This window comes from Callithrix jacchus, chromosome X (assembly GCF_049354715.1).
Source record: "Callithrix jacchus isolate 240 chromosome X, calJac240_pri, whole genome shotgun sequence".
NCBI classification, from domain to species: domain Eukaryota; kingdom Metazoa; phylum Chordata; class Mammalia; order Primates; family Cebidae; genus Callithrix; species Callithrix jacchus.
Genome location: NC_133524.1, coordinates 41,428,073 through 41,453,023, shown reverse-complemented (window position 1 = coordinate 41,453,023; position 24,951 = coordinate 41,428,073). Strand labels below are relative to the sequence as shown.

Here is a 24,951-nt window from a genome sequence, read left to right as displayed (position 1 = left end):
ATCAGTTTTAAATTACAAAGGCATTGGTTTATTTCATATTTAATCATAACAATCTAACTTCTCTGGCAATGTTTAAGAAAGTTGTGAAAGACAAATGAATTCTAACCACTCTGCGGCATGATAGGTTCCTGCTCCCTACACATAGACCATGTTGCGTTCCATGGAGGTCAGAGCGGGAACTGTTTTGGTGAAAAGCAGCTGAAAAGCCCTCACCCCCATCACTCTGGCAGGAAGTAGGGATGGAAGACTGATTTTAGAACAATGTAGTTTTTTGGCCGAACGCCTCTATTCCCAGCACTTTGGGAGGCCGAGGCAGGTGGATCACGAGGTCAGGAATTCGAGACCAGCCTGGCCAAGATGCTGAAACCCCGTTTCTACTAAAATACAAAATTAGCTGGGTGCAGTGGCGGGTGCTGGTAATCCCAGCTACTCAGGAGGCTGAGGCAGGAGAATCGCTTGAAGCTGGGAAGTGGAGGTTGCAGAGAGCTGAGATCATGCCATTGCACACCGGCCTGAGCGACAGAACAAGACTCCGTCTCAAAAAGAAAAAAAAATTAAAAAGAACAATGTAGTTTTTCTTCCCTGTGAAGCTGAGTATCAGGGTGGTTAGAATTTATACTTCAAAGAGAGGCAAAAAGATAACCAAAATTTCCTCCACTCTATTGGGGTTTGATGCTGTAATTGTCAAGGGCATCTTGCAGTAAGTGCTAGAAAACACAACCAAACAAATGCTACCTTCTCAAACCTGCCAACTCTATGCTATTTAGAAATAGTTTGATGACCTTTGCAAAGAAGATGCAGAAACAGCTAATATAAACCCAAGGAAGGATCCCAGGGTCAGGGCTACAATGCTCACACTAAAATAATCTTGCTATGTAATTATGAAGCTAAAGATTCTACTATGTTATTTGAAAAAAACAATTGTTACCTTAAACCTTTACCTGAGACAGTCCTTCATATTCTAACCAATTAGTTGCTTATTCATCTTTAAAAATACTACAAGGCCGGGTGCAGTGGTGGGTACCTGTAATCCCAGTTACTGGAGAGGCTGAGGTGGGAGAATCACCGGAGGCCAGGAGTTCCACCTGGGCAACAGAGCAAGACTGGTCTCTAAACTGTTTTTAATTAAAAAAAAAAAAAAGCTATAGAAAAATTTAACCTTTTTCTACATAAAGTATGAATTTCTCATATAATCCATATAAATTCAGTAACAAGAATGGTAATTAAAATGCCTTTCTTTTATTAGTACTAAATCTCAGGAGGAAGTGAGAATAAACAAATGTAAAAGAAACAGCATGAAATCATCTGTACAACAAAACAGCCAATCCTGATGCAAGAAAAGCCTGTGTCAGTCATAAAAGAATTGTGAAGTGAAAAAAGAAAAGAAAAGAAAGAAAAGCCTGTTTTGTTAAGCTTTTATAATACAAAATAGATGCAGTACTGCAATGACACCAATTTGGAATCATTATCAACTTTATTTGTCACTCTTTATAGACATTGGTCCACTCCAACATAAAAAGCAGAATTCACCCACTTCCACTTAATATTCTATGGAATGAAGTTGTACCACAAACCATAGTAACTTACACAGGGGGAAAAGTTACTGAAATAAAAATATTCTATATTCATGCCTCAAAATGTCCCTCAGGGATTTTTGTGTGTGTAATTAAAAGCATCTATATACTCCACAGGCTAGTTTCTTCTTAGATCAATGTAGTATTTTTAGTAGCCATACTAGACCATGTGGGTCAACAAACTTGCAGAAAAGGGTTAAAAACAGCTGTCTTCTGTCACTCAGACACAGTTCCAAAACTAAGCGATTGTATAAGCACATCCATATTTTAGGGCTACTCTAAGTTAAAAACCTTTTCTCTTGTTTCAGAGTTATTTACATCAAATTAAGACATTTACAAATCATTCATCGTATACAATATCCCAAACATGATTTTCTCCTATGCTGCGTAAAGAAGTTAAGCATTCATAAGTTGGTCTAATAAATTCAGTGCATTTTTTTCCATCATAAATAACATGAACTACTCTAAATGTTTTACATTTCTTTCAGTGCATATTTCCAAATTCATTAAATAGAATGAAATCAGGTTAAATGGCTATATCATGATATTCAAGAAGATTACAGAATCTATACCACACAGTTTGATTCACATCAATACTGTAATACAATAATTCACTCTAGAAAAACATCACAGGCACACACAAAATAGAGAACAAAATTTGATTTTCTTAAAATAAATTTAAAGTATACTGTCTACTTTAAAGCACACTAAAAGATCTAGTTTAACAAAACAACCAATTTCCAGCCCCCTCTTCTAACTCTGGCACAAGGAATGTTCAATCCATTCGAATCTTCTGGTTTGTCATCCTATAAATGATGCTGTCATATCCAGGATCCATGTTCCAAATATTGTAAGAGGTGATAATCACAGCCAAGGCCAAGCCGATCATTATCCAAAGTACCATGTTGAAAACCACAGAATATTCAAAATTATACTTATACGCTAGGTTATAGGGACTTGCTGGGTTCTTCTACAATATAGAAAAAAAAAAAGAAAAATCAAGAGGGAAGAATTTTAAGACAGGAAATTAGCCCAGTCTAGTGGCTATGACTCATTTGTCTAAGAAACATTTCTTCATAAGTGGCATAAGAGCTACTTATACTAGGAGGAAGCAAGAAGGAGCGCCTTCATGGAGAAGATACTTGCACTGATGGTGGAGGTATAAACCAGTCCAACTGCTTGGGAAAATTTGGCAATACCTAATAAAGTTGATGGTGTACATATCGTGTGATCCAGTAAGTCCATACGCTATGGAGAATTTCTATATGTGTACCAAGAGACATGTATAAGAATATCATCAACAAGGCTGGGTGTGGTGGCTCATGCTTGTCATGCCAGCACTTTGGGAGGCCGAGGTAGGCAGATCACCTGAGGTCAGGAGTTTGAGAACAGCCTGCTGGCCAACATGGTGAAATGCTGTCTCTACTAAAAATACAAAAATTAGCTGGGTGTGGTGGCAGGCGCCTGTAATCCCAGCTACTCAGGAGGCTGAGGCACGAGAATCCCTTGAACCATGAAGGCAGAGGTTGCAGTGAGCTGAGATTGCATCACTGCACTCCAGCCTGGGCAACAGAATGAGACTGTATCTCAAAAAAACAAAAATATCATCAACAGAATGGATGATTGTGGTGTATCCCACAGCAGACTATGTAATAGTAAAATAACTACAGCTACATTCGTCAGCCTGAGTGAATCTTAAAAAGAAGACTGAATGAAGAACACAGAAAAATACATATAGTATTATTCCATTTATATAAAATTCGAATACAGGGAAAACCAAACAATACTGTTTAAGGACAAATTACAAATGTAGTCAATCCGTAAAGAAAAGTAAGGGAATGACTAACATGATATCCAGGACAGCAGTTACCTCCGAATGAGGGAGGGTAGAGGGAGAAAACAGGAAGCGTCAGAGGAGCAAGCATTCTCTTAAGCTATTGATATCTCCATTTGTAATCACCACATGTCGAGAGAGGGACCTGGTGAGAGGTGACTGGATCACAGGGGCGGTTTCCCCCATGCTGTTTTCATGATAGGGAGGGCTCATGAGATCTGATGGTTTAAAAGTATGGCACTTTCTCTCTCTGTCCTGCTGCCTTGTGAAGAAGGTGCCTGTCTCCCCTTTGCCTTCCGCCATGATTGTAAGTTTTCTGAGGCCTCCTCAGCCGTGTGGGAACTGTGAGTCAATTAAACCTCTTTCCTTTATAAATTACGCAGTGTCAGTTCTTGATAGCCACGTGAAAATGGAGCCATATAGTGTTATTTTTATTCTTTAATATTAAATATGTTATATACTTATGTATGTATGATCCACTTAACATTTTTTTAAAAATACAGAGCTGTGTAAAAACATTGTTTGAAAAACTGAATTCATTCTGAAAAAGGCGTTGTTTGGGAAACATCATTCATTCTGGCTAGAGAATTTTAAAAGTAGGAACACAGCAGGAGATGAAGCTAGAAGCAGGGAAGCTACAGAAAATCTGACATGAGCCTTTGGGCAATAAGGAGCCACTGATAAGCTTTAGGCAGAAAGTAAGTGACATGATCAAGTTTGTCTTAAAAAGATGACATTAAAATAAAAAGTTAGCTGAGTGTGGTGGCTCGAGCCTATAGAACTGGCTATTCAGAAGGCTGAGGTAGGAGGATCACCTGAGCCCAGGAGTTTGAAATTGCAATGTGCTATGACTGCACCACTGCACTCTGGCCTGGGACAAAAAGAAAAGAAAAGAAAAAAGATAACTATGATGACAATATGTAGGATGGATTTGGGAGGAGCCAGCTGGGAAGCAGAGAGACAGATGAGTTCAGACAAGTTAGGAGGCAGCAGCCAAATGAGGTGGGAGACATCAGGGCAGGGTGCCTGGCAGTGAGGGTGAAAAAGAAAATGTAACCGAGATCTATTTGTCCCTACAGCCCCAGCACCTGGCATGTTGCCGCACTCAGTAAATGTTCCCTACACTCCTAACTGTCTCCTTAAACTAATGGAAGAGAGTGATTTCAACTGTGGGAGAGAATGGGTACACAAACATGCGTATTTACCTGTGGGGAACTCAGAGCTGAGTAAAATGTGAAAGGATTTCACACCCATGGAGACCTCTTTCTTTCCTTTTTTTTTTCCTGATAAACAGGTTCTTTTTCCTACCCATTTTAAGTGTACAATTCAATGAATTTTGGTGAGTTCACAGTCATTGCCAAAATATTAGAACATTTCTATCACCCTAAAAAGAAAGCTCGTAGGCTGGGCACGGTAGCTCATGCCTGTAATCTCAACACTTTGGTTGGCTGAGGTGAGCAGATTACTTGAGGCCAGGAGTTCGAGACCAGCCTGGCCAACATGATAAAACCCTGTCTCTACTAAAAGTACAAAAATTAGCTGGCTGTAGTGGCCAGCACCTGTAGTCCCAGCTACTTGGGGAGACTGAGGCAGGAGAATCGCTTGAACCCGGGAGGTGGAGGTTGCAGTAAGAGTTGTGTCACTGCACTCCAGCCTGGGCGACAGAGCGAGACTTAGTCTCAGAAAAAAAGAAACCTCATGTTGAGGCCTCTTTTTCTCTATGAAGTAGGTAAGAGCATTAGTATGGAGTTGAGGGAAAGAGAAAAAAAGAAAAGAAAAGAAAAAAAGGAAGAAAAAGAAAAGGAGATGAGAAGGGGGGAGGAGGAGAAGGGGAAGGAGTGAGAGGAGGAGGTGGGTCCAGGTGTGGTGGCTCACACCTGTAATCCCAGCATTTTGGGGGCCAAGGCAGGCAGATGGCTTGAGCCCAGGAGTTCAAGACCAGCCTGGGCAACATGGCGAAAACCCATCTCTACTAAAAATACAAAAAAATTAGCCGGGCATGGGGGTGTGCACCTGCAGTCCCAGCTACTCGGGAGGCTGAGATGGGAGAATTGTTTGAACTTGGGGGGGCAGAGGCTGCAGTGAGCTGAGATTGCACCACTGCACTCCAGCCTGGGTAACAGAGTGAGACCCTATCTCAAAGAAAGAAAAAAGAAAAAGAAAAATTCTCTGGGAGGCATTCCCACTGTCAACACATGTGCCAGCCACCCAGAGCCCAGGTGCCTTTCTATTTCCTTTTGCTGGCAGGCAGATTGTTTTCCAGTCTACCCTCTTGCTGAGGGCACAGCTCTTTCAGGGTCCCCAGCTTTACCTGGAGGTGTCCGTTCCCATTCCCCACACACAAGGCACCAAAGGCCTCTTGGTCATCTGGCTGGCAAACATACTTAGGGTGGCCTGCTTACCACATTCAGATTTCTCTTCTTTATTTACTCTGTAAGAGAATTTTCCTTTCTTTCAAGCCGAACTATGTACTTCTTATTTTTTATTTTTTAAGTTTTTTATTTATTTGAAATGGAGTCTCGCTGTGTCTCCCAGGCTGGAGTGCAGTGGCGCAATCGTGGCTCACTGCAACCTCCGCCTCCAGGGTACAAGCGATTCTCCTGCCTCAGCTTTCCAAGTAGCTGGGGTTACAGGTGCCCACCACCACACCTGGCTAATTTTTGTAGTTTTAGCAGAGACGGGGTTTCACCATGTTGTCCAGGCTGGTGTGGAACTCCTGACCTCAGATGATCCTCCTGCTTCAGCCTCCCAAAGTGCTGGGATTACAGGCTTGAGCCACTGCACCCGGGCCAAACTGTGTACTTTTTAAAAGGTCTACTTTTATCAAGCATTTCTAAATGTTTTATGGTAGGAAATTTGGGGGGGTTGTCTACCCTGACATGCTATCTGAAACAGAGGTCCTTCCATCCCCAGTTTAATTTAGAAAGAAACAATCTCAAACCAGTCATTACTAGACTATCTCAAATAGGCACTGGCTTCGACCTTCTGACTCTAAGTCCCACACTGAGGTCAGTAAAACCGAGCAGGGTGGGGGCTGCAAATGGGTCTGAAGCGGGGCTGTATGTAACTGACTGGATATCTGAAATGCTGCAAGTGATGCAGCCAGCCCTAAGCAATGTTCTTGGGTGTAGGATGTTAGGGATTATCTACACTACTCTTTCCCATCACCCTCCCTAGGTTCTGCTGCAGCGTTAAGTATATACGTATGTATGTAAATGTGCACGTATGTATGTGTTTTCCCATGGCCAGTAACCATGGGAATGCTTAATCCTGACCCTCTAAATGCTTAAAGTTGAAGCAACATCCATACCCAAAAACCTGTTGAGGTAAATGAAAATTATAAAGAGGGGCACACAGAGGATCTCAGTAATTAAGGGACTGTGCCACAAAGACAATGTGCCTCCTAGAACAGCAGAGCCTACAGGATGTGGGCACCACAGCATTCCCACACACCTTCACTTCTTTTTTTTCAAAACAGGTTCTCGCTATGTTTGCTCAGACTGGCCTCAAACTCCTGAGCTAAAGCAGTCCTCCAACCTTGGCCTCCTGAGGAGCCAAAGATTAAAGGTGCATGCCACGGCATCTGGCGCCACATTAACTTGTGATGTCTCCTTGTGTGTACTGACATTTGAATTATAATCTTGGACAGATTTACTTTTACCTCTAACTCAAATTCTTGCATTATCTGATTATAACCCCAAAGAACTGATTATCACAGGCAAAATACACATACTTATGTGAACAAGCAGCTTATATTTTAACTGAAATTGTTTTTCAGATTTATTGACTGCTCATTCATGTCACCCATAGGTGATATGGGACTTGGTTTGTGTTTTTTATAGAAAGCTGATTTTACCGTTTTGAAGCAGTATCTATAACTCACCGCTTGTTTTGCCTCAAGGATAGTCCTTGTCTTCCGAATGAGGGAGGTGTCAAATGACTTGACAGTGACTAACTCTACCACTGCATTCCCACCATAAAGATTGTACATGTCATCTGCAAACTGAAAGTTAGTTATTAACATTATTAGGAATCTCAAATGTGTACTTTTTTCATTTTTAATTGACAAAATCGTATATATTTATCACATCAACATACCGTTTTGAAATATGTATACACTGTGGAATGGCTTAAGTCCACATTGGCTAATTAACATATGCATTACCTCAAACAGACTTATTAAAATTATTTGTAACGCTTTCGTGCAACTACAGTAACAATGTACACTTACCTCCTGGCTCATGAAATACACTACCTCTTAAAATAAGCAAGTTTTAAAGGTTTTGATTATGCTCAACTATACAGAAAAGTGTTAACATATATTCAAATGTTTTTAACATATATTCAAATGTTCAAAATAAAATTACTTTAAGAAGACACTGAATTTGTCAGCATATAAATTGGAGGGAGATAAATTGGAAAGAAAAATGAAGAAACCTTCCTAAGTGGTCTCCGGTTCATCACAAACATCCACAGAGATTAAGATATGAAGCCTCACTGAAAGGATGCCAGTGAACGATTTCAAGGGCAGAGGGGAGCTAGTACTGATTATGCATCTACTAAGTGTCTGGGACTGTGCTGGGCATTCTACTTCAGTTATCTCATAGTGTTTAATAAGGCGTACAGAGTTTCAGTTGGGGAAGATAAAAAAGTTCTAGAAATAGAAGATGGTGAGGGCTGCACAACATGTGAATGTGTTGAATACCACTCAGGTGTACAATTAAAAGTGGTCAAAATGGTAATTTTATGTTATATATATTTTACCACAATAATTCTGTAAAGTTTTGTGTGAGGTAACTTTTCCTAATGCTGTTCTTTCTAGCATTAGGAAGAAATTTATCAATATACATCTTTGACCCTACTCCATCCTTGGCCAACATAATTAGAGGAGCCCCAAAGAAGGCAAGTACGTCTTCAATCAACAGGGTTTAACAGAGCAGATTCTTCCATTAAGAGACAAAAGTGAAATGCTCATACTCTAACCTCTGATACTGCATTGATATTTACCTTTTGCAGAGCATCAGCAAGGATCTTAGAAGCATCTCTGAATTGTTCAGAGTCTTCCCCATAACGCTTCCCAATTTCTTCCAAACCTGCCAGCTCCAGTGAATATAGGTCAGGAGAATGATCCTTGGCAAGATGCTTATGACGAGACAGCTTAGGAGAACAAACAAACCAAAACAGGTAGTGGATAAAGTAAGATGAAAGATGTCAAACACAGCCAGTTAAAGTTTTATGCCTAAACTAGGCTAAACTAAACCATACCAGTGTACCACAACATGCAAATAGTCCAAAATGGTGGCAAAAGAAACTGTCTTGAATAAGCGTTTCTAATAAATCCAACACGAATCTCACATTTAGGAGCAGTACAAGACTCACTGGATATTTAATAAAAGCTCTCAACAAAATTCCTCAGTTTTAAAAACTCAGGTGTGGGCCAAGGTATGAAAGAACAGATGGCTGGACCAGTTTGATCCCAGGAATGCACTATACTTCCCAACTCCCCGAACCAACACCTGTTGAAAAAGTTTGGAAAACAACTTCATAAGACAGCAAATAGGTAAGAATTTCTATTTCCGTAACAAGAATGATGATTTAAAAAATCATTCACCAAAAAAATACCATTCAGACAGATCTCATCCATTTTTGACTTGACTGACAGCATTATTAGTCCAAACTATTATTTCTATTTTCGACCCAAAGATATAGCTAAAAATTAAGTCTTAAAGTCTGACGAGAAATCAACAGCCAAGTTAGGACTACGTCTGGGGTGTTCTCACGCCCAGGCTTGTGTTCTTGGAGGATATGCTGTCTCTCCCTAAAAAGGAGAAACGTAAAATAATTTGACTATAACATGGATGTCTCCACAATTCCCAATAGCGCCACTAATTTTTCAGTTTTCATGGGATCATAAATCTAGGGCATACTTAATCAAACCTTTCAACTGGCTTCACTATCATTCAAGGATTCTCTAGAAACCAAAATAAATGGAACTGAAAATTAGAGCAGCCTACTTACCAAGCTTGAAATATCATGTAGCACTTGCAGTTCAGAAAGAAAGAGCAGGTCAACCTTCAGAGAGCCCCAAAAAAAAGAGCATTCTTTTAAATGTGCACCAGAGATCTTTTGGCCATTTATCAAATAAGGGACAAGATATTACAAATGTTGATCATATAAGTGAATTTATGTAATTATCTTTCATTTGGTATGTTTGCTTCAACTGAAAATGCACATAAAACATTATTTCCTAACAAAAAGGCGATAGCCATTCCGTAGCGGAGTGACTGCCACTCAATAGCTGTATTTTTGACAAAACCATAAAGCAAGTTCTCCAGTGGTTTCCTTCAAAGCATCAGGATAGGTACTCTGCAATGAGATCCTACCATCGGCCCAGTTTGCTCACTTCCCTTGAATAGGTTCCACATCAGAGAATAAAAGATGATGGCCCTGGTCACCCACAGTAAATAAAGAGGGGAGGCCACCTCAAAGGTGGCATGCCACATGGTTAAGGGGGTACATAAGCAGATGGAGAAGTTGAAGGACAGGAGTCAAAAGCAGAGGTGGCTCCCTCCACTGCAATGTCCAGAATGAATGAGAAAAATATGGCAACACATGAGCAGAGGCAGTGGACAACGGTTTCCAAGTTACTAGATCCACACAGCTCCACCAGTCACCAAGTAGATCCTATGACCTCTGGCCTGTTTGAATTAATAGGTGGCAACCCTTGTACTAAAATGTGATGCTATTTACCACAGCTCAACTCACAAAAAGGATCAGTTTATTCATGAGAGTCCTAAGAAAATTACACTAAAGAAGACTCTACCCCAGCAGTAAATGGGCACAATTTTTCATTTTCTAAAATACCAAAATTTCAAGTAGTATAAGGAATGGGAGGCCAGACACAGTGGCTCATGCCTGTGATCCCAGCACTTTGGGAGGCAGAGACAGGAGGATTGCTTGAGGCCAGAAGTTTGAGACCAGCCTAGACAACAGAGCGAGACCCTGCCTCTATTTTTTAAAAAGAGGGAAATTAATAATGACATTCATGTATTTGTTGAATAACTGCACTTACCTCATTGTTCCTACTCAGAGAATTGAGGGGGAGTGAACTGAGAACAGAGTTTTCTTGAAACAGGCGATTATGGAGCTGGCGTAAGGTGACTGAAAGGTCTTCAAACGCTGAGTTTGCCTTCCCTACCATGTACACTCTCTGTAAGAAGAATAGGAAATTTTAACTCACATTCTACAGATTAATTCCAATACACAGAGGTATGACAACATCGTTTATAAATTAGTATTAAATTTTCATAAAATTACATTTCATAATAAAGTTTTAAATATAAAAGCTTATTTTTAAAAATGTCTTAAAAACTTTTATCACTTACTTCCTCACTGGGAGCCAGCTGCAAAACAACAGGAGTTTCCTCAGAAAATAAGGAGTGAATGGAATTTGCAACACTGTCAAGACTAAAAGGAACTGCCTGAAATTTAAGAGTAAGAACGCAATGATTATGTGAACTAAAGTGGGGAGAATCATTCAGATGGTATTTAAAAAGAGGCCTTAAATTTTTTTTCCAGCATTTTTTATGGAAATTTAGAAGCCCCAAATCATTTCCAAACAAGCCCTTCTGAAGGCACAGGTTAAACAGCCCCCTGGTAGGCTGAGTCTGTATCTCCCAATGTGCTTCGGTGGAACATAACTTAAACCTGATGGACACAACACTGTATATAGTCCAAACCATTTTCTGGTGGTCATTTATGTATTTGAAGCAGCAATACATTTGGTTTCAATATTGACTAAATGTGCCACGATGAATGTGTATTCCACAATACATTATTTAACTTGCATTGAAGACGTTAGAGGAATCTGAGTATTGAATTTAATTGAAATAAAAATGGAATTCATCTTTCATATCAAAATTTTAAAAATGTTTAATGAGATTTAACATTTGTCTTCAGATAGCTAAAGACTCTTAGATAAGGTGTTAAGCATGTCACAAGGTTTCTGAAGCCTTTATCTTAGAACATGATGATATTATTAAAGTAACCAATTGTGATAAGACCTAATTTTTTTCTTGAATGTCTTATTAAAGTGTAAAATACATATAATATAGTGTACAAATCTTGGGGTAATAGCTAAACAAATGTTTACAAATACATGCATTCAGGTAGCCCAGCCACATCAAGACACAGAACACTATCAGCACCCTCGAAGTACTACCTCCACCCTCAAGGGTAACGAAAATTTTGACTTCTATCCCTATAGATTTGTTTTGCACTACATGATTTTAAAAAATAAATTACGGTTATTTTTCTCCTCAAAAAATTATTTGATCCCAGTATTACTGTATTAAAACAACAGTATAGTCATGTTTTTGTTTTAATGGAGATTTCTTATGTTGATCTTCCATTCAGTAGTTCCCTTACTACTTAAAGATCCATGTTTTTAAGTAGCAAAGTAACACTAACGTGGTACAGGCAGAAATCAATGTGATTATGTCTTACTGATGAAATCTCAGCATCACTTTTTCTTTTTTTGACAGAGTCTTGCTCTATTGCCCAGGCTGGAGTACAGTGGCATGATCTCGGCTCACTGCAGCTTCCACCTCCTGGGTTCAAGTGATTCTCCGCCTCAGCCTCTGGAGTAGCTGGGATTACAGGCACACACCACCATACCTGGCTAATTTTTGTATTTTTAGTAGAGATGGGGTTTTGCCACGTTGACCAGGCTGGTCTTGGACTCCTGGCCTCAAGTGATTCACCCATCTTGGCCTCCCAAAGTGCTGGGATTACAGGCATGAGCCACCATGACTGGCCCTGTTTTTTTTTCCTTGCAATTTTAATGTATGTAATTTTAAATCTCTTTAAAATTGGCCTATAATCCGTAGTTCTAAGGAGATGAATGCTGTTTGTTGCACCTGGTTTCTCATGGCATTTTTTTTTTCCTTCAGGTGCTTTTTAAATTCCACTCATCTTCCATCTTCTACCAAAGGAGCCCTTGGCTGTGGAGGTATCCCTGTGGTGCTGGTCATGTGAATTTGGAAAGAACCACTCTGCACAGCATAAGCCTATAAGTCTAATTTGTCTCTGGGGACTCTGTGTCCAACAGCCAAGGGCAGCAAGCCAGCTCCTTCCTGTGCAACAGCCCTGAGGTACCTGGGGTTTTACTAGTCCTCTTTTCAAGAACAAGTTGACAGCATTTGCTAGTCCCTGGCTTTCCACAGCAAACACAGTTTCAGTGTTAGCTCCTGCTCACCAGTATGGCTTCTGTGTTTCCCATCCATATGTAACACTTGTGTGTACCACCCCGTCTTGCATTCAGGTTTAGTTATGCTAGTAAAAATGTTTTTGTGACATTCTTTGAAGCACTTCTATATGCTTATAATGGAAGGAGGACCTCTCAGATCAGCACAGTCACCCACAATGCCAGAATGGCCAGTGAAGGAGTAAGTGAGCCAGCAAGCAGCTTCCACTGTCCTTACACACACAAAGAGGTAAAATCCTTCAGGGAAGATGACAAGCCAGTGGCCAGGAAAATGGCAGCAGTATACATCCACAACTGGTTTCTCCTTTTGAGAGGGGCAATTTCTCTCTTATCTTAAACAGTACTCTCATCCACAGAGAACAGCCAAGTCTCAATTGATTATAATCATCATGTAATTTTCTTAAAAAATTATGTTTTTGAAAGAATTTCAAAAGCAACTGTGCATCAGAAACAGGTAAGAGAAGTATGTTTAGAATGGAATGCATAATGACAGCTGACAAGGGAAAATGTAAAATGCATCCCTTTAATTTTTTTATTATAAAAAATACTCACATTCTCCAAAGGGTATGAAATGACACTGCCTGGGGGTAGAGCCAGTTTGTCCACTCCCTTCACCATCACCATGATGGTAGCTCGAGGACGATGAAACAGGTTACCTACTGCGAGTCCTGGCCAAGAAAGGTCCTAAACGTTGAAAAGCACAAACGGTGCTTGATTATCAACTCAGGAACCCACCCCTCCAATAACATCTAACAAGCAGAGTTAAGGGGTTCTGGGATGACAGTGACAAAGAAAATTCACAGGGAAAGTAAACATTTTATTTATGCCAGTTGTTGCAATCTCCTGATCAAGAACGCTGATCTTGACCCTCTTCATTTTCTTAAAATTCTACGGACTGGAAACAAAGTCTAATAGTAAGTCATCTCACACCTTTTGTGGAAAAAAAGCAGGCAAGGAAACCATAGGTACTTTTCAAATTTCAGATTGCAAACTAATTCTTTTCTTCAGGCAGCCATGGACATTTTCTTCTCCCACACCATTTTCTGCCCTTATATACAGCATCGCGTTTATCTTTCACAGTGACATAGCAAGATGGTCATGCAAACATCCTCTTTATAAATAAAACAATTCCTATTAACTATTTTCTCAAAGTTATTTTAACAGCCATCTGTAGTCAAGTTTAAGGTTATAAAGAACTAGATGGTTGGGGCCGGGCGCAGTGGCTCACACCTATAATCCCAGCACTTTGGGAGGTCGAGGCAGGAAGATCATCTGAGGTCAGGAGTCCGAGACCAGCCTGGCCGACATGGTGAAACCCTGTCTCTGCTAAAAATACAAAACGTTAGCCAGGCTTGGTGGCGGGCACCTGTAATCCCAGCCACTTGGGAGGCTGAGGCAGGAGAATCTGGGAGGCAGAGGTTGCAGGGAGCTGATACCGCGCCACTGCACTCCAGCCTGGGTGACAGAGCGAGACTCCGTCTCAAAACAAAACAAAACAAAACAAAACAAAACAATACAAAGAACTAGATGGTTGGGTATGGTGGTTCATGCCTGTAATCCCAGCACTTTGGGAGGCTGAGGCAGGTAGATTGCTTGTGTCCAGGAGTTCGAGACCAGCCTGGGCAACACGGCTAAACCCTGTCTCTACAAAAAATACAAAAATTATCTGGGCATGGTGTTGTTGTGTGCCTGTGGTCCCAGCTACTGGGGAGGCTGAGGTGGGAGGATCACTTGAACCTGGGAGACGGAGGTTGCAGTGAGTCAAGATTGGGCCACTGCACTCCAGCTTGGGTGACAGAGCAGGACTCTGTCGGAAAAAAAAAAACAAAAAAAGAATTAGGCATAGGCTGGGTGTGGTGGCTCATGCCTGTAATCCCAGCACTTTGGGAGGCTGAGGCAGAAAGGTTGCTTGAGGCCAGGAGTTAAAGACCTACCAGCCTAGACAACATAGCGAGACCCTGTCTCTACAAAAAATTAAAAAATTAGCTGGGCATGATGGCATGCATCTGTAGTCCTCGCTACTCAGAAGGCTGAGGCAGGGGGCTGAAACAGGAAGCTCACTTGGGCACTGGATTTTGAGGCTGCAGTGAGCCACACAGTCTCAAACTCAGCTTGGGTGACAGAGCCAGATCCTGTCTCTAAAAAAAGAACTAGGTACAAATTTTATCCTTAAATGTAAACAACCAATCATGTTCACTTTGGATGCCGAAGGACTGCAAAGAGCTCAGGGGCTCTGCCCTCAGGCCTGGCAGTGAAGCAGTTCCCATGCAGAGCTTCTGGTTTCGAGGGTGCTCAGGATTTGGAGAAAAGTTCCTTTCAGTGGCTGACGATACATATTGAGAGACCACATCAAAAGCACCAGACTTACAAAGAGAAGGAGATGATAGCACAGAGCAAGTTGCATTTCCTTTCTTCTAAGCCCTTAGCTTCCAATCTCTGAGATTGACTGGGTATAGACCCTCCCACCCCCTATAATCACATAAGCAACCAATCACTACAACAGGTCATAGCTTCATTCTAGGAAATCAAGGTCCTTGGCTGCCCCATGGCCACTAACCACACTATTTTCCTAACCTCAGGCATAATGCATATATATTTTATCATAGTGAATCTATCACCTATACTAAAAAAAACAAAAACAAAGTAGATATCCTATTAATAGCAGGACAGATATATTCTCTAATATACAAAGAATTTCACTACTATGAATAAATAATTACATAGTTAATGATTTCTAATGATTTGTTTCCGAAGCCAAGCTTGAAGCACTTATCCAAAATCTTCCCAATCACAAATGGGCTTTTTAAAAATTAATTCATTTATTTTTAATTGAGATAGGGGTCTCACTATGTCACCCAGGCTGGTCTCAAATTCTTGGGTTCAACTGATCCTCCTACCTCGGCCTCCCAGAGTGCTGGGATTATAGGCATGAGCCACTGTGCCTGGTCCAGATGAGATTTTTAACTTTTGTAATCTGTACCAAATGTACCCATGTTTGTTTGATGCTTTCTTGGGCTATTAGCAGAAATCAGTAAAAATGTTCTTAGAAGCAGCTCCCAACATTTAAAACAATATATACATACATCTTTCACAGAGAAGCCCATGGTCAATGCAGCCACATCTGGGATCCGCTCTCCTGGTATAGGCCAATTTCCATTTCGGAAAACAACAGACCCTGGTGATCTTAATATACTAAACTCGTTCCCCAAAGCACCTGAAAAGAACACAGATTAGGAAATGAATTATCAACATTGTAAATCTTTTACCTTGACAATTATTCAATATAATACATGTTTCCCCACTCACCACTGACTTAGCATATTGAATTATGATTGGTCAAAATGCTGAGTCCTAAACAATAACAAATTCTTCTTCAAAGTATCGCTCTAAGAATTTAAGTCCATACATCGTGCTAGAGCAGAAGTACAACTATCAGAGCCTCTCTGGACCTATTCTGGTTCAGAGGCTACCTGATAAAAACAAGAAACAAACAAAATCTCGAGAAGAGATCAACAAAGGGACAACTATAAAACAGGTTTCCTAATGATACAGACACCTTCCGACTGATGGCTCTTAATAGAGGCATGTGGCAATTTGGCAGGAATTAGAAATCAGTGGCATAGCTCCAAAACTTAAAAAACAACAACAAAAAAAAACAAAACCCAGACACAGACTAAAAAGGAAGAAAAGAAACTTGAAATCTTTAAATTATTTATATCAGCAATCCTCCCTACATAATGGAAATTCACAAAGTTCCTAGTATGGCATTATAAGATTTTGGCAGGTTAGTATGTCTTAGGATAGGTAATATGTTTCCTTACGTCCTACAGGCAACCCTAGTGAAGTGAGGCCTGTCAAATGTGGCGAGGGTGGGTTGGGGCATACATGTCACAAATGGAAACATAAAAACACTTCTTCAGACTTTAGAAACGAAGTCCAGGAAATAGTATTTGTAGTTGACATGTCAAGAGGGTAAGAAAAGGTATTCTGTAATGATAAAGTCAACTAGTCTAAGGATTTGGAATTAAAAGATAAAGATAAGAATAAAGGGACTATTTTATAAGCCCTCCACAGCTAAGGATGAAGTATTTGGCCTCTTCATCCATTATCTATTAACCTAGTGATATCTAGCTTACACAGGGACAAGCAGCTAATGGAAGCTTTGGGTTGCTATGAAACATTTAGCTCCAAGTCCAGAACAGATGTTACACACGTAGTATGGGAAAATTAGACTTCATAAAGCATCAGTGTTACTCTCTTGACCTAAGGAAAGTACCACTAACAGGGTATGGAAATAAAGTAACATAGAAGCAACAGTAAATGTTTTGATGTTGCAGTATTGACAGTAAATAAAAGGCCTCAGGATGGTGCTGATACACGAAGAGTTACAAGTTTCAATCCAGCAGAGCTGTCAGAACAGGAACTTCCAAACTGCTCTAGCTGAAGACAGACTAAAAAATTAGCAGAATGGAATGGCCTTTTGTAACTGATAGAGATCTTGGTTCACTAAAGCAGTACTATTGCAAACACTAAGAAAAATGGGGAAGCAGGAGACCTATGCTTCCCAAGTACCACAACATATTTTGTTTTTTGTTTTGAGACAGAGTCTCGCAGTGTCGCCCAGGCCGGAGTGCAGTGGCATGATATTGGCTCACTGCAACCTCCGCTTCCCAGGTTCAAGCGATTCTCCTGCCTTGGCCTCCCAAGTAGCTGGGATTACAAGCGTATGCCACCATGCCTGGCTAAATTTTGTATTTTTAGTAGAGATGGGGTTTCACCATGTTGGCCAGGCTGGTCTCAAACTCCTGACCTCAGGTGATCGGCCTGCCTCGGCCTCCCTAAGTGCTGAGATTACAGGTGTGAGCCACCATGCCCGGCCCCAGGTACCATACACATTTAAGAAACCATAGTTTGATTTGGACACCCTTGTTTTGAGACATGGCCCTACTCATTCAATCCAGCAAACCTATACCAAATAATTTGCCTCAACTTCATAGTTAGTTTCAACTTCCATGCCTGTACAACAGTCCTTCAGAAGCCCAGAGCTTTAGAAAACCTTAGAGTCAGGGACTCCTATTCAGAGAAAGGTCATTTGTCCAAATTTCTGCTTATAGGTATAAGCATGTCTCAGGGAGACCTGGCAGAAAGTCATCCCTCCTCTATTTGAATACTACCAGTGATGGGGACACCACCTCAATATATGAACTATACTTGCCGGCAACTGGCTCCATTGTCCCAACATTCTAGTCCTTTGAAGTTTTTCCTTGTACTGAACTGAAATGAGCTTCCTAACTTTCAACTTCCTATGCTTTCGCTCCCCCACTCAGTCTCACAGATAACCTCATCTCCAGCTTCACAGAGAAAACAGAGGAATTTCTTGAGCTACCTGCTTCCTCTCCCCACCACAAACTTTTCTGCATAAGCCCCTATCTGTACCTCCTCTCCCTCCAGACATGAGGGCAGGGATGTCCCTCCTCCAGTCTAAGATAATCCTGTGTTCAGCCTTCTTAGGGACCTTCATTCCTTCACTGTTTATTAAGTAAGCCACTATTCTAGGACAGATAACATATCAAGAGTTAGGTGGCTATATGGTAATAGGCATCAAAAGATGGCCCTATAGAATATATGATCCATGAAGGCAGGGATTTCAGTGCATCTTGTTCACACACTATACCCAGGGCTGAGAACAGAGCCTGACACATAGGTGCTCAGTAAGTACTTGTTGAGTTAATGAATGAATGAAGTCACACCTCAAACCACCGATTTTCTCCCTCTCCACTGGACCTTTCACTTCAGCATAAAAATATACTCAGGGCACTCCCATTCTATAACTAAAACCATAACAAACCTCCTTTGGTCCTACCAGTCTCCACCAGCTACCAGCCTCTGCTCCCCTTCAGAGGAAGAATGCAGGAAGAGCTGTCAACCACTGTTGGCTTCTATATTTCATTTTACGTTTACTACCTAACCCACATAATTTTTTTTTTTTGAGACAGAGTCTTGCTCTGTCACCCAGGTTGGAGTGCTGTGGTAAGGATCTCGGCTTGCTGAAACCTCCGCCTCCCAGGTTCAAGAGATTACTCTCCTGCCTCAGTCTCCTAAATAGCTGGGACTACAGGCACATGCCACCATGTCTGGATAACTTGTGTATTTTTTTGGTAGAGATTGGGTTTCACTATGTTGGCCAGACTGGTCTTGAACTCCTGATCTCAAATGATCTGCCTGCCTCGGCCAAAGTGCTGGGATTACAGGCATGAGCCACTACACCCAGCCACCCATAACTTCCAAGGCCACCATACCACTGAAACAACTCACTAAACTAAAAAGGCAATTTCCTTCCCTTAATTTTATCTAACTTCCCAAAGCGTTTGATACTGGCAACTCCCTCCTTAAAGGCCCCTGCTTTGGTCTGCATGCAGCCACAGTCCCTGGTTTTCCTTGCGACCCCTTTGACTGCTTCTCCTCTGTTTCTTTCCCTTCCTGTCCTTTAAAGCAGTGGTGGCCAACCTTTTTAGATTTCAACCCTGTCAGCACAAAACTGGAAAGCAGTCTTCCTCTCTTCTCTCTCTCCCTCTCATCCTTCCTCTCCATGTAAAGTATACACTTCTACTATAGTAACAGATTATGTATTTGTACTATTTTCCAAAGCACACAAAAATACAATTTTTTGAAAGGATAAGATACCTGTGTAGTATTTTTCCCAATCTAATTATGAGAAAACATCAGATAAACCCCAATTGAGGGACAGTCTACAAAATATCTCACATTTATTATTCAAAAAGAGATAAGATAAAAATAGGCCAGGCATGGTGGCTCACACCTGTAATCCCAGCACTCTGGGAGGCCGAGACAGGCGGATCACTTGAGGCCAGGCATTCAAGACTAGCTTGGCCGTGAGAGTGAAACCCCATCTCTACTTAAAATAAAAAAATTAGGCCAGGAATGGTGGCTCACACTGGTAATCCCAGCACTTTGGGAGGTTGGGGCAGGCAGATCACCTGCGGTCAGGAGTCTGAGACCAGCCTGTCCAACATGGTAAAACCGTGTCACTACCAAAAAAATAGAAAATCAGCCAGGCATAGTGGCGCATGCCTGTAATCCCAGCTACTCAGAGGCTGAGACGGGAGAAATGCTTGCACCTGGGAGGCGGAGGTTGTGGTGAGCCGAGATTGTGCCATTGCATTCCAGCCTGGGCAAGAAGAGCAAAACTCCATCTCAATTAAAAAAAAAAAGAGGCCGAGTGCGGTGGCTCAAGTCTGTAATCCCAGCACTTTGGGAGGCCGAGGCGGGTGGATCACGAGGTCAAGAGATCGAGACCATCCTGGTCATTTGGTGAAAGCCCGTGTCTACTAAAAATACAAAACATTAGCTGGGCATGGTGGCGCGTGCCTGTAATCTGAGCTACTCAGGAGGCTGAGGCAGGAGAATTGCCTGAACCCAGGAGGCGGAGGTTGCAGTGAGCCAAGATCGCACCATTGCACTCCAGCCTGGGTAACAAGAGCAAAACTCCGTCTCAAAAAAAAAAAAAAAAGCAAGACAGATAGTTAGGTAGATAGATAGATGAATGCTCGGTGAGATGGCTCACATCTGCCTGTAATCCCAGCACTTTGGGAGGCTGAGGCAGGAGGATCACTTGAGCCCAAGAGTTTGAGACCTCATCTCTACAAAAACAAATAAAAAATTAGCTGGGTATGATGGCATGCACCTGTGATCCCAGCTACTAGGGATGCTGACGTGGAGAATCGCTCGAGCCTGGGTGGTCAAGGCTGCAGTGAGCCGTGATCACACCAGTGCACTCCAGCCTGGATGACAGAGTGAGACCCTGTTTCAAAAACAAGAACAAAAAAGACATAAATAAAAGTTCTAGTACATTCTTCTGAGATCCAAATGGACCACCTAGCATATTCCACTTTGTAGATCTGAGGGCTCCATTCTTGACTCTCACTGCTTTCCTATTCTACATCTCTCCCGGGCTGAGCTCATCTACTCCTAAGGCTGCAAACACCAAAACACCAAATTCACCATCTTTCCACACGCTTCTCCTGTATTCTCTGTCTCGAAGGATGATACCACCTTCCACCCAGTGGCTGGAATCGGTCGTCTTTAAATCATTCCTCAGCAACACAGGTAATTAGCCACCGAATTTGATTTTGTTTTTCTTATCTCACGAATCTTTTCCTCTCTATATCCAGGGCATGCTCTTCAGGTCCTCACCAGGTTTGCTAGAATTGGTTGCCTTATGACCCTTGTCATGCCACTCTCCAATCTAGCCTTTCCCATAACTGCTTCAAAATACAGATCTGTTCATTTACCCTTCTGCTTAAATGCCTTCTCTCACTGCCCAGAGACTCTGAGGCAAAACCCAAAAACATTAACACCCAAGGAACCTCATCAACCTTCTTTCTGGGATCTCCGCAACTTAATCCCTGTACATTTCAGCCCCGCCAAACTACTTGCCCCTTTGCTCCCACATTGCTATGCTTTTACACATGCTGTTCTGTTTCAAATACCTTTTCTTCCCACCCCAACTTTTCACAAATTAGCCCTGGGAGGCACCTCCCATGGGAAATTTTCCTCAGCCTCCTCAGTCTGGGCTAAGTGTCCTTCCCTCTAGGAACTCCACTATACTGTGCTATGATCGTCTATGAATGGTGGATGGAATCAATCAATAACAATAATAATAAAATGGGTCTTAGCTCTCTTCTCTTCTACATGACATCACTTCAAATTCCATGGGTTCACCCTTGGCCTTTCTTCTCCAGGCTAAGTATCTGATTTTTTTTCAAATACTCCTCATAATACGGTATTCAAAACCCTAGTTCCCTTCCTCTGTCTTTAAGTCCTTAGTGCTCTCTCTAGTTTGGTAATATGGTTTTAAAGGATTTCTATTTTTGCTTCTGCCTGGAATAGAGAAATCAGAGCTCTTAAAGATGTTTTCCATTACATCACATTTAGTCATTGTGGAAAATAATAATTGAACCTCATCTGACAAGACTGAGCAATTAAGAAGCTGACAGGATCGGGTTCTTGTTCTGTATGAACTTGGCTATGCTAGTAAGGCAAGCATGTTCAAACCATGTGCAGAGGCAATTATTTTATCTCAGACCCAAAACAGAAAAGCCTACACCTCACTGAATCAAAATAATATCAGTCAAAACATTAAAACATGGAATCTCAATAGACGTTCAGTTAAACCACAGGATCAAAGGGAATATTTTTTAAATTTCGAAAACTGAATTAAAATTAATTCCCTCAAAGTATCTCAGTAGATCAGAATGATCTTTCCAGAGCCAGAAATAGAAGAAAGAACTCTAAAACGTTTGGGGCATGGATACAACATAGCTATTATTAACACACAAAATCCAGCACCTCTAGGGACAGAGGAGATCTGCAGATTTCAAGAGCATCCTGGTGCAGAATTAAATTGCCATTCCAAAAGCAGGACCTCCCAACACCTCACACAGGTTTTTGGTTTGTTTGTTTGCTTGCTTCTGAGACAAGGCCTGGCTCTATCGCCCAGGCTAGAGTGCAGTGGCATGATCTTGGCTCACTGCAACCTCCGCCTCCCGGGTTTCAGTGATTCTCGTACCTTAGCCTCCTGAGTAGCTGGGATTACAGGTGTGCCCCACCATGACCGGCTAATTTTTGTATTTTCAGTAGAGATGGAGTTTCGCCATGTTGGCCAGTCTGGTCTCGAATTCCTGATCTCAGGTGATCCACCTGCCTCGGCCTCCCAAAGTGCTGGATTACAGGCGTGAGCCACCGCCCCCCGACTCCCATAGGTTTTAAACTGACACACTGAGGATCGGAGCACGCATTCCTCCAAGCTGTTCTCAACTTGGCCTCTTGTTCACTACTGTCTGTGCCTCCAATCTTAGCCCCCATCACTCCCACATTCTCATACAGTAATAGCGTTACCTGGGCAACACAACATATATAATGGGAAAGGCCCATCCATGGCACCAGCTCATCTGAAATCAAATCCAGCTTTGCTATTACCTGTTTAGCACTGGGTAATTTATTTAGGTTGATTGCCCTGCAAAACGAAGATGATACCATCTTCTAAGGATTGCTGTCAGGTGAAATACATTACCACATGATAAGCAGTAAGAGGCCACGTATTAGCTGATTTCTTCTCCTCTTGCTGAATGCTTGGGAACCTAGGTTCTACTCAGAAAGCTACCACTTATTGACATGTGCCCCTAAATATGTGACTCATATCCTAGTTTCCATATCCTTAAAATTTGGAACTGTGACAAGCTATTAAGGGGTGTTTTGTATTCGCCTTAAATCATACTGCCGAGTGCGGTGGCTCACGCCTGTAATCCTAGCACTTAGGGAGGCCAAGGCAGACAGATCACGGGGTCAGGAGTTCAAGACTAGCATGGCCAACACAGTGAAACCCCGTCTCTACTAAAAATACAAAAATTAGCTGGGCATGGTGATGGGTGCCTGTAATCCCAGCTACTCGGGAGGCTGAGGCAGGAGAATCACTTGAACCCGGAAGGCGGAGGTTGCGGTGAGCCGAGATCGCGCCATTACACTCCAGCCTGGGCAACAAGAGCAAAACTCCATCTCAAAAAAAGAAAAGAAAAGAAAGAATCATATAAAAACAATGACTCCATCTCAACTTTTGCATCATGAAATATATATGAGGGAGGAGATTTCAGCAATTACTGATGACAACTACTAGAAATGAAGACACCAGACAAATGCAAAAACATCGCGGCAGCCAGTGGCAGCTAAAAAGTCTGCCTTCCCTTCTTCGCAATAGGCTGCGGTTTAGCAGTTCATTGAGAAATGCATCTCCGTACTCCTAAGAGCCTCTCCAGGCGGAAGAGGCCGGCCGGCCGCGCCTTCCGCAAAGAAGTGGATGGTGGAGGCCGCCTCAGGGGCCCCCTACGCAGCCAGGCCCTGGCGGCCTGGCCGCGCTGCCACGGCCGATCCGGAGAAGATGCTGATGGGGAGGAGGCTGAGGTGAGGCCTCCGCGACTGACCGCACTGCGGCACCCGCCCCGCAGCCACTTGCCCGCAGCCGCCCCCGACCCCCAAGCCCAGCGGCGCAGGGCCTCCCAAGGTACGCCTGCCCGCCCCCGGCTCCTCACCCGCCACCAACGCCAGGAGCATGATAAACACAGCCATGGTGCCGTGGCGGCCGCAGCAGTGCGGGGCGACACGGAGCTGACCGGCGGGACACGGGCGACTATTGCAGCTTGAGGGGGTGACGCGCTCGGACTCGCTCGGACTCGTCCAGACTCCCGGGTCCCCTCCCTTCGTCGCCTCCGCAGGGACAGCTGCCGCTTTCTCCCCCAATCACCAGCTACGCCGCGGTCTACGGAATAGACGTAACCTGGGAAGCTTCGGTCTGATGGGCGGGGTTAAAGTAACGGATGGAGAGCTCTGCCAATGGGAGGCAGCGATTGACAAGCCGGGCAGTCCCGCCTCCCAGGTCAGTGATGACGGGTCACGAGGTGGAGCGTAGGACGGGTGGTCAGAGGGGGTGGTGGAGCCAGTAGAGGGGTCTTTGAACCCACGGGGTGAGGCGGCCTCTCGAGTGCAGACCTTTCTGCCAGTCTCGAGCGATGGTCTCCAACCAGAGTGTCAGTCTCTTCTGATCTTGTGCCTCCGCCCCGCTACGGACGCCAGCTGTGAAAGGCGGGGCTGGTTGGGGTTTCGCTCTAACAAGTACACAGACGCCAAGCACCTGCTGGGAAGAAGCCAGGCACCTCGGGGAACCCCTGCCCTCCACATAGTGTTGCCAGATAAAATACAGGACCCCCAGTTAAATTTGAATGTCATATAAACAGATTATTTGTTATTATGTCGCAATTAATTTATAGGACATACTTGTAGTAAAAGAACTATTACTGGTTATCTGAAATTCAAATATAAATGGGTATCCTATATTTTGATTCGCTAAATCTGGCAAGTCCACCTCCAAAGACTTTCTGATGTACAAGGAGTTATGGGACAGAAAGTTAATTAATAACTCAATTTGCCCATTCACTCAGTTTCCAATCTGGGCAAGGTGTTCCATGCGGATGTATGAAGGCTAGACGTAGTAATTAGACTAAAATCCTTGCCTCCCGCAGTTCATAGTATTTTGCCTATGATGTGAGGCAAGAAGGGACACACTATGGCGTCTGCAGGCAGAAAATGACACCCCATCTGATGACCTTGAAACGTGGAAATAGTTTCATATCCAAGGATAGGAGATAGGGAGGTTGTTCCAGTGAAAACTGTAGGCAAGGAGGGGAGAAAGGCCCATCAAGTGTGCA

General features: G+C 42.6%; 1 protein-coding gene across 1 annotated transcript; it reads right to left on the bottom strand.

Annotated features, from left to right (window-relative positions):
• Window positions 1-1,455: 1,455 nt before the first annotated feature.
• ATP6AP2 (ATPase H+ transporting accessory protein 2) lies at window positions 1,456-23,951 on the bottom strand. The gene is made up of 9 exons (XM_008989147.5): window positions 23,779-23,951; window positions 15,757-15,887; window positions 13,226-13,357; window positions 10,794-10,889; window positions 10,481-10,618; window positions 9,427-9,480; window positions 8,416-8,565; window positions 7,292-7,411; window positions 1,456-2,544 (listed from the first exon to the last, which is right to left on the bottom strand). Exons 1-9 carry the CDS (start codon window positions 23,813-23,815, stop codon window positions 2,350-2,352), a joined length of 1,053 nt encoding a protein of 350 aa, XP_008987395.1. The 5' UTR covers window positions 23,816-23,951; the 3' UTR covers window positions 1,456-2,349.
• Between the last annotated feature and the right edge of the window lie 1,000 nt (window positions 23,952-24,951).